The sequence below is a fragment of the Chiloscyllium punctatum genome, chromosome 49 (assembly GCF_047496795.1).
Source record: "Chiloscyllium punctatum isolate Juve2018m chromosome 49, sChiPun1.3, whole genome shotgun sequence".
Classification (NCBI taxonomy): Eukaryota; Metazoa; Chordata; class Chondrichthyes; order Orectolobiformes; family Hemiscylliidae; genus Chiloscyllium; species Chiloscyllium punctatum.
The window spans coordinates 12,849,218-12,864,949 of NC_092787.1; the positions used below are offsets into that span (position 1 = coordinate 12,849,218).

Sequence of the window (15,732 nt, forward strand, 5' to 3'; positions counted from 1 at the left end):
CTTATATCATTGTTGTGTTCTTCTTTATTGATGTAGTGAATAATGTGGACAAGCCACCAGGAGTTGCATTCCAATGCAGTTCAGCCTTTCAGTCTGTGCCAGACTTACTTGTCTCGTATTCTCAAGTTCCAGTCAACACAAATTGAACATACGATTAGCGAGAGGATTAACTCGGCTGAATGCTGCCAGCATTTAGTATTTTTCCAACGTGAGTGCTGTGTTTTAATTGGTCCACTAGCAAAGCAAACATTGATTGGTGCTTCGTTTGCATAGCTGATTTGCTAAAATGCGTTTTTTCCCCACCTCTCAAGTTAATTGTTTCTTGTAAAACAAGCAGCTCTATTGAAAGTCAATTGGTTCGGGAAGTCTCCTTGGGCCATGTTACTGTTTTGTTTCCATTTTCTGAAGTAATTAACCTGATTTTTGCAGAGCTTATGTTTTTGTTTCCTGTCCTCTTGAATTCCTGTTGTATTTTAGCTGTACTTAAAAAAGCTGCACCTGTACAGCCAGTTCCTGGAGACATTCAAAGTGTCTCCCATTTGGAAAATAGCTCAGGGTTCAGGAGTACATTTGCCCATCCGTGAGGCTTTCCTGGAAAATGCGTTCTGGTTGCAATTAATTTGTGAGCTTCTGGATGTGAAACAGTTAAATAAAAGCATCTGGCTGCAGACCCAGTAGACAATCAGTTGCTTTACCTATTCATGTCTTTATTGGCTTCAGTTCACGAACAGCTACATTGATTTAATCTCACCATTGAGAGTATACATGTGTCTTTTATACATTAGTGTCTTTGAACATTGTTGTCAGTGGTATGAGGAGCTAAGCTTGTTCTGCATGGTGTGGAACTTTGAGTGTGCACTCATCCCGGTAGGTGGAGAATATTCCACCACACTCCCGACTTATGTCCAAGCAGACCGGCTTTGGGAAGTCAGAAGGTGAGCTACAACAATTTCCAGCCTCTGACCTGCTCTTGTAGCCACCATATTTATGGCTAATCCCACTCAGAGAATTCCAGCAGTAGGGGAGCAGGCCATTTGGCCCATCAAGTCCAAATGGACACTCTGAGCATCACACGCAGACTAATGCCCTTCCTCTATCCCAGTGACTCTGCAATTTCCATGGCCAGTCCACCAAACCTGCATCTCTTTGGACTGAGAGAGAAAACTGGGACATTCAGAGGAAACCCACCCAGACACTGCGAGAACATGCAAACTCCATACAGACAGTCGCCTGAGGGCAGAATTGAACCCAGGCACCATGGGGCAGCGGTGCTAACCACTGAGCCACCACGCCACCCTCCACCTCTGCTGAATGGTAACTCCCAGGATGCCGATAATGTGGGAACCGCGATTGTAATGCAGTTAAATGTTGAGAAGAGGTATTTTGATTCTCTCCTGTCAGAGTCAGAGGGAAATGGATCTGGGTGGGTTACTCTTCAGAGGGTCGGTGTGGACCTATTGGGCCGAAGGGCCGGTTTCCACACCGGAGGGAATCTAATCCAGTCAGTTTGTCCTTGCCTGGGACCTGTGTGTTGTGAGTGTTACTTGTCTGACCGAAACCTGAACATGATCCAGGTGTAACGAATCGACACGGGCAGCTTTAGCTTCTGCGGAGTCCCGAATGACGCTGAGCATTGTGCAATCATTAGCAGGCATCCTAGACCTGCCTTCTCAGCCAGCCATGTCAACATCCTGTGAATGTTGATGGTATATTTCCCTCAAAGATGGTCTATTAGCAACTCTTTGCGATAAGATCTGTGCAATCACAGAACCCCTTTTACCCAAATAAAATGTTGTCACTAAATACAGCTCGCTTTAAACAGTGAATACAAAAAGGTTTTATTAGCTGGATGATCAAAACAACAATTTAACACTGTTATGGTTGCTGTGCTCAAGCAATTTTTATTTTTGAAGGTGCCAAATAAAGTAGTACATGCAAGCACAAGTTAAGTAATCCTTAGAATATTTCCTGAGGCACTGTTTTCAATCCTGGTGAAGCAGTTGGATCTTTTCATTGACCACATCCAAGTCACCATCCTCCTGGCCAAGGTGACTAGGGCACTATATAGTGTCTGCACTGTGGACTATCTTAGCTGGGATAAGTGGTCCAGGTCTGTTTTAAAGAAGACCCCGGGGGCTTTTTATCCCTTTTCATCCGCTGCCAACCCTGTTACAGAATATGGCCAATACTGTACTCTGTAAATGCTGCACTCACACAGCACACTTCTATTCAAACCCAGAGAGACATAACCAGCAGAGTCTTAGTGGTTGCCAAGTTTTCAATGGTTTTGTGCTCAACTTGGATATCAGCAGTGAAGGACCATGACAGATATCCTCTGCTATTTGAACACCACAGAAAAGTGAATAGAATGCTTGGTCAGAAATCTTAATGAGAACTATGGTAGTCAAAGACCTGAAAGCTCAACTGTGCAGCAAGTTCTGATCAGGAATGTTCCGGGTTCACTCCCAACTGTCTGCATTTGTTTCATGGTCATCGTTAGATTCCTAATTCCAGGCGTTCTTTGATTTCAAATTCCACTGTCCATAGTGGTGGGATTCCAAGCCAGGTCCCCAGAACTTTAGCCGTGTTTCTAGATTAATAATCTCGTAATAATACTCCTAGGCCACTCTCTCTGAAATTAAAAATTGTTGTGCTTACTTGACATTTGAAAATCTTGTGTTTTGTACAGATGAGCGCAAGATAAAAAGCTTTGGCAGCATGAATCTCTTTTTAGCAGTAACACAAGACTTGGACACGTACAGCATTGTTCCACATCTCTTGAATTACAGCGCAGTGGCTGTGATAAAGAGAGGACAGTTTCCAGGGCTTTGCTGCTTTGGTAATTATTCAGCCATCATGGGTGGTAGAGCAGAAAATTCAGCTCAGTCTCCCCTCGAAAGACCTCATGAAGAACAGCTTTGCAAGCAATAATGGCTAATGGATATACCAAAGGGAAACTGGTGTCCAAGGAGCTCAAGAGTAAATAAATGGCTTTAGGGAATGAGGAACATTGGTGAGGGAAGAGGAAGTGAAAATACCACAGTGGTCAAACTCTGAAGGGAGAATAGTTAATGGTATGACATCAACACATGCATGTAGCTTCAGTGTAATGTCATTGGTTAAAACATCAGGCTGGCTTAACATCCCCACTATTAATAATTGCAAAGGAATTTTGAGAATTGTCAGCATGGCAGCTACAGCTTTTAACGGTGACATTATTGTGTTGTTGGCTCGAATGGCTAGCCAATTCACCACTAATTTATTGAATCTTCTGTTACTGGATGTACTAGTGAGACATTCCATCTTCCGAGGAAAGAAAGATATTCTGGCAGCATCCAGTGTAGCCGACTGCAGCTACTTTATTAACCGCTCATTAGCCATCTGTCAAAGTGCCGAGTGGACACATGCTGCAAGTAAGGCATTGTGAAAGGAATTCAAGCCACATATCAAGACCAGATTTTTGTGAGATTTCGGAGTGGAATTATTTTTCTTTGCCTTTGATTTTTTTTCTGGTATTCTTTCCAAACTCAGGAAATGTCACATTTTTATTGTTTAATTGGAAGGATCATAGACCCAGTTTCAATTTGGATGCATTCACAGCACTGATCATAAATGCTAAATCTCTGTCTTTTCCCTACAGTTCACAGTTCTGTTCATTTAATTTTGACATCATGTCTGTCAGCAATCTGAAGTCAAGCAATGTCTGACAGCTCAATGCATACCTCCTTTCTTGATTTAAGAAGAGTGATGATTTCAGGCATCAGACTAAAAATCTTTCTCTGGTCTTATCTTGACTTAACCTCACAGCATCAACAAGGAGGATTGGTTCACCATAATTTGGAGGTGCCATTTTTGGACTGGGGTGAACAAAGTTAACAATCGCACAACACCAGGTTGTAGTCCAACAGATTTATTTGGAAGCACTAGCTTTCGGAGCGCTGCTCCTTCATCAGGTGGTTGTGAAGAATGTAGTTCACCATCGGCAGCATCGAGCTCGTTGAGTAAGCATTTAAATAAGCAGTGCTGAAGGTCTCTTGCTCACATGGGCTCTAAATCTTCCATTTCATGGGAAAAGCCTATAATGTTACTTGCTGCTGTTTGCTGGTGCAGTATGTTATCGTAATTGACAAAAGAGAGAAAATCTGGGTCATTTCTGCAAAATGCAACAAGGTCTACGTTTGCACCAAGCATCCTCAGTTGTCATGGAAACCAGTTCCTTGAAGTGTTTTTCTCAAGCATGTACCTTTTTGAATTGGTTGTAGACATCCTCACCCTTTTATATGGCAAAGGGATGAGAAGATTCTCCTTTGGTTGTCGTTACCTTGGAAACCATGCACTCGCGAAACCACCAGCTGGGTTCTGGCTGTCATATCAATGCAGTGCTCGTCCATCTGGACTAAACTGAATCACCATACGACAAGCTGGCAAAGCCTGCTCAGGGCGTGCATTTCCCTCTAGCTGCGTAGCTTCTGGAAGTGAAAGTCATGCCAGGGCACAATGATGGATGTGCAGACACTGAGGGAAACACTGGTGAACTATATGATTAACTGTCAGAGATGTGCACAATGAGGAAACCCGCAGGGCAAGGGGAATGTGGACAGGCTGTGAGATCAGTACTCTGAGATTCCATGATCAACCAGTCAATTGCGATCTACACGCTGTCAATCTCATTGGAAATGCAAAAGCTGGCAAGCGAAATTCAGAAGTCTGAGGAAAAAGATAAGCAGTTTTATTGCTCAGACAATCAGTGTAACAATAATAAAATCAATAGAGCCTGTGTAATAAAGGGTGATGGGACCTAACCAATTGTTTAGCTTTACTCATGTACACGTCCAACTTCTAAGACTCAGTTTTAATTAAAAGTGGAGGCATTGTCTTTTTCACTGGTAATATTCTTGAGAGTTGAAATTCATCTTCTCCTATCGCCTCACTGCCACAGAGTTGCCAGGTTTGGAACTATCCCACTAACTGACCCTCCAAATATAATGCACAAGGAGCTTTAACATGCACTGATACAAGGGGCTGGACAGTGAGGTATGATTCGAGTAAATGTGCAATCCTGTGAGTTTGAGTTTAATGGCAAGCCGATGCTATGGGCATGAATGTTTGGACTAAAAGGCAAGGGTCAACATATCCATATGATTTTCTTGGGTATATGTTGGATTCTTCAGCTGCTTTCAGGGTAGTTACTCTTGTGGCAATGAGAATTTCTCTCATTTATCAATGTGCTGGCTCCCAGTAGCTCCAAACGTGTTCAAACAATGAAAGGCCTAATGCTCCATCTCACCTGTGAGGTGTGTATGCTTCAGGCATTTAGTGTAATCCTTCATCTGGTCAGAGCTGTCAGTGATTTATACCACAAGGAATGAGTAGAAGACAGTTTAGGTGACTCAAAAAAACGTTCAGTAAAGTTTTAGTTTGTGGCACTCAAAGGAGCAAAATCAAATGCGACCAGACAGCAGGAGATGATGGTCTGAGATGTGGTGGCTATGTGTGATGGTGTGATGACAAATGGAGAATTTTGAGCTAGAGTCCCTTTATAGAAAGCAGATTTTAGAAGATTAGTCACAGCGTAGCATGGATGCAGCTGTTTTCAAAGATCAGCTACAGCATGATTAATCATGTGAAGTAATTCAGGACTGAGGTCTCATCAGTTGATGATCTATTCAAGAAATGTTTGGGAAATGCTCGTCCTGACAGTATGTTCTACTTCAGTACTAGCGAGTGTAAACTTGCCCACACTGCCATTCCTCTTAGTTTAGAATAAACACCCCTGGGGGTTACCATTGACCAGAACCTGAACTACAGAAGCAATATAGATACTGTGGATACAAGAGCTGTTTTGAAACTCTGAATTGTAAGGTAAGTAACTCACCTCCTGACTCTCCAATGCCTGTCTAGCACTGACAAGGTACAAGTCAGGAGAGTGATGGAATATGCACCAGTTGCCTGAATAAGTTCAGCCCCAAGAAGCTTGACACCATCCAGACAAAGCCATTCAGTTGATTGGCACCAATGTTCATTCCCTCCATCACAGACACACAGTGACAGCAGTGTGTACCTTCTAGAAGATCCACTGCAACAACTCACCAAGGCTCCTTCAACAGCCCCATCCAAGCCCTGGACCACCGAGATGGACAAGTGCAACACAGCACCTACTGCAAGCTCCCATCGAAGCCACAAACCATCCCGACTCAGAATCACCATTCCTTCACTGTGACTGGGCCAAAGGCTTGGAGCTGTTTCTACAACAGCCCTATGGGTGTACCATCACCTCAAGGGTGGCAACAGTACAAGAAGACAACTCAGGCATCACCTTCTGGAGAGTAATTTGGGATGGGCATTAGCTGAAGATGCCCATCTCCCACGGAAGGAAAGAAAAGTTAGCAAGAATGCCAGCTGAAAAGTCCATTTGCACAATCCTACATATGTAAGGAAATTTGGTACATCTTACCTGTCAGATCAAAGGGAGTTCACTCCCATTTTTAAATGGCTGTGTAAACATTCTGTGAGGTGTTCTGAATGATATCGCACTATGTTACTGGAAGCCCTGATTTCAGTTTGATGGAATGAAAATAAAGCAGGCAGGGCTGCAAATGCACAACAGGCTTGTTCATGTCTGACAAAGGCAGGGGAAGAGGGAAACCTTTATCAAGACTTTGATGAGGTCTCCCATCAGAAAATAAACTACAGGTAGTTCTTCTATAACACAGTGGTTGCGTTCTTGTGCAACCCCGTGTTGTAGGAAAATCACGCTTTAGAAACAGCACTTAGTGTTGGCAATGTAATCGTGTTACAGCCAATACACGTTTTAAAAGTTCAGACTTTAGAGACAGTGTCCCCAACTCGTCAATCATGTGACAGTGAATTTGCACTAACAAAACTGTGCATTGTAACAGAATGACATGGATCTCTTCTATTAAATTCTGAATTATCCTGTAATTCCTCAATTGCGTTTATTTACATTTGTTATTGGGACAGAGGATGCACTTATTCTTCTTGCATTTCTGAGTGAAATGGCTTCACTGTAGCTTTCATATTCTCTGCAAATGAGCCAGGAAAGGTTCCAGGAGCACAGCAGATGCTGGAACCTGCACTGAAAACAAAAGCTGCTGGATATCACAGCAGGTCAGGCAGCCTCCATGGAGAGAGAGAGAGAGAGCCAGCTAATGCTTCATCTAGACTTGACACGTTAGCTTTCTCTCTTTCCATGGATGCTGCCTGACCAACATGGAGGAATCTACCCAGTTGATAGAACAACAACAATTTGATTTTACTGTGCCTTGCAATTTTGTGGAAAACCTTTGATTACGCAAATACCAAGCACAAGAAAGTGTCTGTGCTGTTTCTGCTCAGTATTTTGCAAGAGAGGCATTAAAGTGTTATATCTATTTGGTGAAAATTGCAGTATCATAAGTTTTGTGACAGTTAATTGATCCAGTAACTAACAACAGAACTGAGATATGAAAGCAGCTATATGCACTTTAATATACTTACAGACATAGATATGTATTTTAATTGACCCCTGTATAATTACAAAAAGGTGGTGCTTGGAACTGGGTGACTGTAATTCCAAAAAAATTGTTTTCATGAAGCTAAACAAATTATTTTAATTTGTGCTCCGAAAGTGCAAATTTAGAATATTGAAGTTTTTGTGTTCTGACATGAATAAATATAATTAAATATTATTCTTCGTTATCACCAACTTTGTATTCTGTATCTGAAGAAAATCTTTCTGCCTCATTCATGACTTTTTCACTCCAATGTTCTCAGATCATTGTCAGTTCTAGAACAAAACTCTTCATTTTCTACAGTCTGTGTGCTTTTCTCCCCCCAACCTTTCCACAAAATACTCAATGCTACAATATTTGTGTATTGGGGAATCGAATGCTTTCCTCCACTCAACATCAGGAAGTCATATGTCAGTTTATGACACAGTCAGACAAAGACTTAGGCTGCCTATATATTGCATTAATGGTAAGCCCCTGTTCCAGCTTCAGAAAACCACCCCTTCTTGTACCTCTGCTGTCTTTCGGTGCAACTTTTTGACCTCAATTACCACTGATGCATAGCTGAAAGATATTGCCAGTTGATTGGAAATTAAATGTAGTCTGCGAATTCAATAAGACTGAGTAAGTGCGATTTGTGTAAAATCCTCTGCAATAGCAGACACAGAAGACTTCCAATCTTTCTACCCAGAATTTACAACAATGTCCAAGAGGTGAAAGAATGGTATCTTCGTGGTTTGGATCATCTTGCGACTCACATTCAACTTTTTGAGCAATGTTTGAGTAACACCGGAACCATTTAATTACATGCCGTTGGAAAAATATAGGTCAAACATTTGATCTCTCCCCACAGGGAATACCCATATCAAATCACCTGGAAAAAGGGGAAAAAAAATTCATTATGCTGATTTCATGCCCTTTGGAAGATTGTCTCTGGGCTTCTGAGGCAGTGGATCTGTACCTGTGCCTGAATTAGACACAGAAACAACAATAATAGGAAGGTGAAATACACCCATGTACCTGGGAGTGCTTAAAATTATGGCATTGGATTTGCATTAGGAATCTGCCCAAGATGAGAGCTTCTAGGCCTGCTGATTCGATTTATTATTGTCACATGTACCGAGATACAGTGATAAGTATTGTTTTGCATGCTAACCAGACATATCATACCTTACATAAATACATCAGGATAATAGAACAGAATGCCGAATGGTGTTCCAGGTACAGGGAAGGTGCAGAGAGAGATCAACTCTAATAGATGAGAGATCCATCCATAGGTCTGATAAGAGCAGGGAAGAAACTGTTCTGAAATCTATTGGTACATGTTTTCAACTTTTACATCTTCTGCCCAATAGCAGAGAGTACAACTGGGCTGGGGAGGGGTCTTTGACGTTGGCTGTTTTCCGGAGACAGCAGGAAGTGTAGACGGAATCAATGGAAGCAAGGCTGGTTTTTGTAATGGACTGGGCTATGTTCATAACCGTCTGTAATTGCCAGCAATAATAACTAGGAGAAGAGCTGTAGAGTGAACACTTGTGGATTTTGAAGTGCAACAGACCTTCAAAGACTACAGCTGGATGAAATCTTCCTCCCATTCCATTTTACGTGAGCTGGGATAGACACCGGTGTGCTCCTGTACAAGAGCAACTGGGGAGATGGAGGGCATGGGGAGGTAGGGGGCAAACAAGGAGGAGTCAATCTAGTTGTCTGGAATAGTGTCAGAGCATTAGTGGCTCAGTTCAGAAATGTTGCCTTTGGTGTCTTCTGTCCATTTACAGTGACCTTCAAGGAGTTGACAAAATGTTGGTAAAATCAATTAACTGTCTGGTAGAGAAAAAAAAAGATTGCAGATTGATTTAACATGTTCAGTCAAAATTTTCAGAATGGTTTTCCAGTTTTATCATAATAATGTGCAATTTGGAGAAAATCGTTCTGTATAGATGTCATCAGAAAGATATTCTGAGATTCAGCAAGTTATTTTCTAACCAAAGAATTTTTTTAAAAAAATCTCCTGTTATGCATTCATAATCTAACATAGAAAATTGTCTTTCAATTTTAGGAATTTACTTGTTGGACTTGATCTACATTGACTCAGCCTATCCAGCATCTGACAGTATCATTGAAAATGAACAGAGGTCAAATCAGATGAACAACATTTTGAGGATCATTTCAGATTTACAAGTTTCTTTCAATTGTGGTCTGTATTCAATTTTCAGTTTGTTTTTGATTAAATGAAACTGAATCCTGAGAGAAAATGAGATTATATACACTGTGCTTTAAAAGGTTTAAAATGCTGGCATTGTTTACTCTGTTAATTGAAGCTCTTCATTTGGCAACATAGGACATTTGTTCAATTTATTACCCAATTGTACATCAGTATTTAATTTTTCAACTGCATATTTACTCATTTTCTCTCTGGATGTATGTTGTGTGTTAATAATTAATTCAGAATTTTCTTTCCACAGTAGTAATCTCCTGTCTTAATGCAATAGAGTTGACTTTTCAATGGAGCACAGCACTTGATAATTTGCGGACATGAAAGCAAAATACTACAGTTGGTAGAAGTCTCACAAACGGACAGAAAATGCTGGAAAACCCCACTTGGTCAAGCAGCATCTATGGAGAGAGAAACAGAGTTGTTATTATCAGGTCATTAACTGTGTAAGTGAACTGGAAAAAGTTAGATTGCTAAGAACAGAGATTAATTTGAAGGGTTGGGGAATGCAGGGTAAGAACAAGTGGTCACAAAACAGGAGAGATAAAGTGACAAAAAGTAAATAAAGACAAAGGGGGTGACATTAAGATCAACAGTGGGGGGGGAAGGATAAGTTTAGAGGAATTTGTGTTATTACCAAAAGGTCTAGAGGAGGTGTAAATGGCAACAGCAGCTGCATTACAGGTTTTCCCCCGCTACGTGAAAGGAAAACGTTCCTTTGAAACCATTCATAAGCTGAAATGGCATAAAGTGATGAAGCAATTACCATTAAATTATATATGAAAAAAATTTGAGCATGCCCAGACCCAAAAAAACCCTACCAAATAAGACCTAAAACCTGAACTAACACCAACATGTAGTAATGGAGGTTGGGATGGTGGGAATTACAGGAGACTGGGGTGTAGGAGAGTGAGGAAGAAGGTAGTGTAAATGGTGTCCCCGGCTTGACCACATGGAGGACATGTTCTGACTGGGGTTCACTGATTTCCCAACATGGGAAGTGCTTCATTTTCTCAAGAGCACGAATTCGGGACCTAACGCTGCCTGAGTAAATTCCAGGCCAGCTAGTGACCAGTTGATGTGAAAATGGTGTTCGCCTCCTGGGGCAGGCTGCGGGCTGTGTCCCGACATGGTTTCAGTGATTTCCCAATGTGGGAAGTGCTCCATTTTCTCAAGGGACTGATTCCGGGACCTCTCATCGCCTGGTTGACTTTCAAGCTGGATTTGGTCTGGTTAGTGTACAAATGTTGTCCTCGGCTAGGCCGGGGTGCGGGGGCTGTGTTCTGACCGAGTTTCACTGAATTCCCACAGTGGGACGTGCTCCATTTTCCAGAGGTCACTCTAAGTGGTCATGTTACAGCCATTTTACACTGAATATTGAGTCCAACAATAGTGAACCCTGTGAGTAGATTATTACTTCCTTATTACATGTTCAAGGGAGCAATAGCCTTATGGGGTGAAGTGAGTAACCACCAAAGTTTAGGATAAGTGCCCGACTGCTTTCAAAACTGTCATATCAGTAACCAGGCAGACTTAGAAAGGTGTCTTTACGCTAAGCATCACAGCCTTATGAGACCACATAGGCTTTTCTGATACCTTAGGACACATCTTGTTAACTGATGCACAAAATTGAGATAAAGCACAGATGCTCACAGACACAGTTCAAAGTCATGGCGGCCTGATGTTGAGGTGCTGAGTGTAGTTCCCGGGGAAGGCGCTTGGTGGCGCCACTCCTACTCCATGCGCTTTTTTTAAAAGTGAAAATCCTCTTTTGGTTGGTGAAAACAGATACGAAAGTAAGTCTTCCATCAAAGCGAATTGGCGGAAAGCGAACGTTCAAAAAGCAGGGGATACCTGTACCAGAATCTACTGTCCCAAAAAATGGGAGCTGTGATTCTGATCTGAAATTCCGCATTGGGTCTGACATGCTGTAAAGTACGTCAAGGCCATGTGAATGATAAGAACATAAGAAATTGGTGCAAGATTAGGTCATGTGACTCCTCAAACCTGCTGAACCTCTATGTCAACTCCCTTTTCCTATTCTGCACTTAATTAAAACCTCTTATACCTCTAAATCCTTCCAGTTCTGATAAAAAGGCATTGATCTGAAACATTTCTTCCAAACTTATGGACAGCCAAGTGAGTTTTTGCTTATAACAGTAACAGTAGTGTATTTTGCTGTTTGCATGTATAAAGAGGTAGTAAATTGAATTGACTCATTGAGGACTTTATTCTAGTCAGCACTGAACTAAACAGTACCAGTCTGAAGAATTCAATGTTAACACTGGGCTGTTTTCTTGGGGTATGCTGTTTCAAATCCTACTCAAGAGACATAGAAGCCAGCCAGACAAAAGGGGCCACAAAAATCAATGGGTTACTAGCCCCAGAGCAAGGCTGAAAGCGAGGAATGGTCAAAGTTGGGGTTTTGTTTCTGGGAAGGAGATAGCTGTAAAACGATGCAAGTTAGTAAAAGGTAAATCTGCAAATGATTTAAATTAAACTGTAGGAGCAGAACCAGGACACAAGGTCGAACTCAAGAAAGGCAAGTTCAAGGCAATGGCAGTTTTTCAAAGCTGGCAAAATGCTTAGATTACTCAACATCTGTGAAGAGTGAAGCAGGTTAACATCTTGGGTCAGTGACCTTGCAACAGACTGGTGCACCTTCTGAACTCTGAAGTCTGAACTCTGGGCCTCACAGCACCAGGAACCCGGGTTCGATCCCTGCCTCGGTCAACTGTCTGTGTGGAGTTTGCACATTCTCCCCGTGTCTGCGTGGGTTTCCTCCGGGTGCTCCGGTTTCCTCCCACAGTCCAAAGACGTGCAGGTCAGGTGAGTTGGCCATGCTAAATTGCCCGTAGTGTTAGGTGCATTAGTCAGGGGTAAATACAGGGTAGGGGAATGGGTCTGGGTGGGTTACTCCTCTTCGGAGGGGCAGTGTGGACATGCTAGGCTGAAGGGCCTGTTTCCATAGTGTAGGGAAACTAACTATAGGTTGCAGATAAAATAAATCATATTGCTGTTCTGATGATGTCATGTTTCACTTGAGTTCCTGTTGGTCCATCTTTCCGAAAGATAAGAGAGCTCTTGACAGAATACTTAGAGTAGCCAGTACAAGTAACAAGGGTGTAATAATGTACTTGCAGGGTTCACTATTATTGGACTCACTATTCAGTGCAAAACGGTTGTAACAAGACCATTTAGAGTGACCACTGGCACTGATCCCAACAAAATACCAAATACAAGAACTGCAAAATTCACATTAGTGTGCTTTTAAAGCATAATATTTCAACTTGGTTTCCTTCAAATCATCTTAAAAACAAAATATGCATGGAGCTGCTATAAACATCCATTTTTACAGCCAATTCTTTACTTTCATGATCAGTATATGGCAGGAATTTCTCTTCTTACTTTCTCATATAACAAGTTTTGCATTGCATCATAACAGCGTTGTCCCACAAGGGTACTGAGTCACATGACAATCCCACCTCACAGACACAGCAGTTCTCCTAACTGAGGTGATCAATTCCTCTGACCAGCCACTCAAGTCCTTGGAAGCCTCTTCCAATTCTCATCCTGCAACCGTAGTGCAAGCTTTCCAAGTGAATCAGCCAAGCTTCTCAAGTCATGATTTCTCTCTCAGTGGGAATATTAAGGCCTTTCCTTGTTATCCTCAGCTGAGGCCAGCAAACTCGACACAAGGTTGGGCAGCACCCTCTGGCCTCTTCATTAGTGTGGCTGCCAGATGCATCGGCTCAACTCCAATCGGCAATTGAGAAAAAACCAGAAACCAAATTCCAAACTGGGTCATGAGTAGGAATTCAGAGTTCACTTTTAACATAAACCTGACACAAGCTGCTGAAAGCTTTGCACAGCAACAGTCTGGGCCCTACAGATACAAATGTCCAACTGCATTTTTCTTCTTTAAAGTTGTGCTGTGATGTCAGTCCTCATTGTTCAAACGGAATGTTGCTAACATTTGGGAACAAAATGGTTGATGAAGGTGAAATAACTCCCCAGAGGCTGGTATCCTAATCAGCAAGTCATCCTTTATTTACATGTGTATTACACTTGACACTAGTCTGGTTTCCTCAAAGCCAGCTCCTGGAGTGAACAGAACCCCTGACACTCCTATTTTTTGCTGTCAGCCAGGGCTGGGACTGTTAATATGGTCCAATCAGGCACCTCCTGTTGTATGAAATCCATCTGGCTGACCTTGTTACAATCACGACAGAAGGACGTGAGACTGTGCAGGTTATTGGTGAGATTGCATCAACTATGCAGTTTAGTTTACTTAAGGATATATATCACACCTGAATCAGAAGCAGTTCAGATACATTTCACTCAGTTGCTCCCTGGGATGAGAATAGTTTTCCAATGAGGAAAGGTTGAACAGATTGCATTAATGCTTGTTGGAGTTTACAGGAAGGAAGGCTGATCTTATTGGGGCCAGGCAGCGCCCTTGTGGTAATGTCACTGAATTACTGATGCAAAGACTCAGATGGATGGAATGAGCTGGTGGAGGCTGGTACAATTGCAGCATTTAAAAGGCATCTGGATGGGTATATGAATAGAAAGGGTTTACAGGGATATGGGCCAAGGTGCTGGTTAATGGAACTGGATTAATTTAGGAAATCTGGTTGGCATGGACAAGTTAGACCGAAGGGTTTGTTTCTGTGCTGAGCATCTCTATGACACTATTACTCTAATAATATGCTGAGGACACTGGTTCAAATCCCACCATAGCAACTGGTGGAATTTAAATTCAAGTAATAAATCAACAGAATGTAAAAGTAGTCTCTGTAGTAGTGACCATGAGAACTACTACCAACTGCTGTAAAAACCCATCGAGTTCACGAACTTCACCTTAGGGCGGCACGGTGACTCAGTGGCTAGCACTGCTGCCTCACAGCACCAGGGAGTCGGGTTCAACTCCAACCTGAGGTAGACTGGAGTTTGCAAGCTCTCCCTGTGTCTGTGTGCGTTTCCTCTGGGCGCTCCAGTGTCCTCCCACAGTTCAAAGATGTGCAGGTTGGGTGGATTGGCGATGCTAAATTTCTCATAGTGTTCAGAGATATGTAGGCTAGCTGAGTTAACCGTGGTAAATGCAGGGTTACAGGGATAGGACAGGGAGGTGGATCTGGGTGGAATGCTCTTCAGAGAGTTGGTGTGGGCTCAATGGGCCGAATGGTCTGCTTCCACACTGTAGGGATTCTATGATTCTTAACTCCCTTCTGAAATGACCTAGCAAGACAGGGCAGTTACAGATGGGTAACATACGTTGGTCCTACCAGTGATGTCCACCTGCCTGACAGAATGAAGACACCGTACGATTGAGGGGAGTTTAAAGCATGGACACTCTGGGAATGTTTCCTTTCATCGGGCAATCCAGCGAAGGAGTAAAATTTTAAAAATAAGGGTTGAAGCTTTGAATTGGATAAGTACAGAAACTTAATCTGTGTTTCCCATCAACCTAGATCTAGAAATCAGGTAGTTTGGTGGGGGGGGGGGGGAAGCGGGTGTAACCTTTTAAAAACTTTAACCTTTGTCATGACTCTGGGAATAGCAGAGTTTGGTTTCCAGTGTGCTACCCCAGTGGGGTATGGCAAGGCCTCCATCAGCATGTCATGCTTCAAATTGCCCCAGTTGAGATGGAGTCTGAAATGTTTCTACCCCCAGGGCCACTATGCTATGAAAGGGTGGTGATGTCACCAACATTGTTATCGGTATACTGTATCCCAACTATGAGGCATAGCACAGAGTATTAAACAGCAGGCAAACTGTTTTAACGTGAAAATTGAACAAAAGTTCCTTGTTCACTTCGACCTAGCTTAAAAAAACTGACATAATGTGCTCTTTCGGAGGCTGGGTTTCCTTCCATCTGAGCTTTAGTAAGTGGTCAGTCACAGCTGCATTACTCTGCTCCTCTGTCATCACCTCTGTGGGTTTCCGCTTCCAAACTACAGGATTGCAGTGGTGTGAGTTTTCCCAAGTTGTTCATTATCCATTAGG

General features: G+C 42.4%; 1 protein-coding gene across 6 annotated transcripts in view; it reads left to right on the forward strand.

Annotated features, from left to right (window-relative positions):
* The window catches only part of LOC140469439 (ras-specific guanine nucleotide-releasing factor RalGPS1-like), a 956,086-nt gene that overhangs the window by 594,286 nt on the left and 346,068 nt on the right, over window positions 1–15,732 (forward strand). For all 6 annotated transcript variants that reach the window (XM_072565956.1, XM_072565961.1, XM_072565957.1 and 3 more), the window contains one exon: window positions 9,568–9,705. In XM_072565956.1, the coding sequence (XP_072422057.1) occupies window positions 9,568–9,705 (138 nt within the window). The remainder of the gene's footprint in view (window positions 1–9,567; window positions 9,706–15,732) is intronic.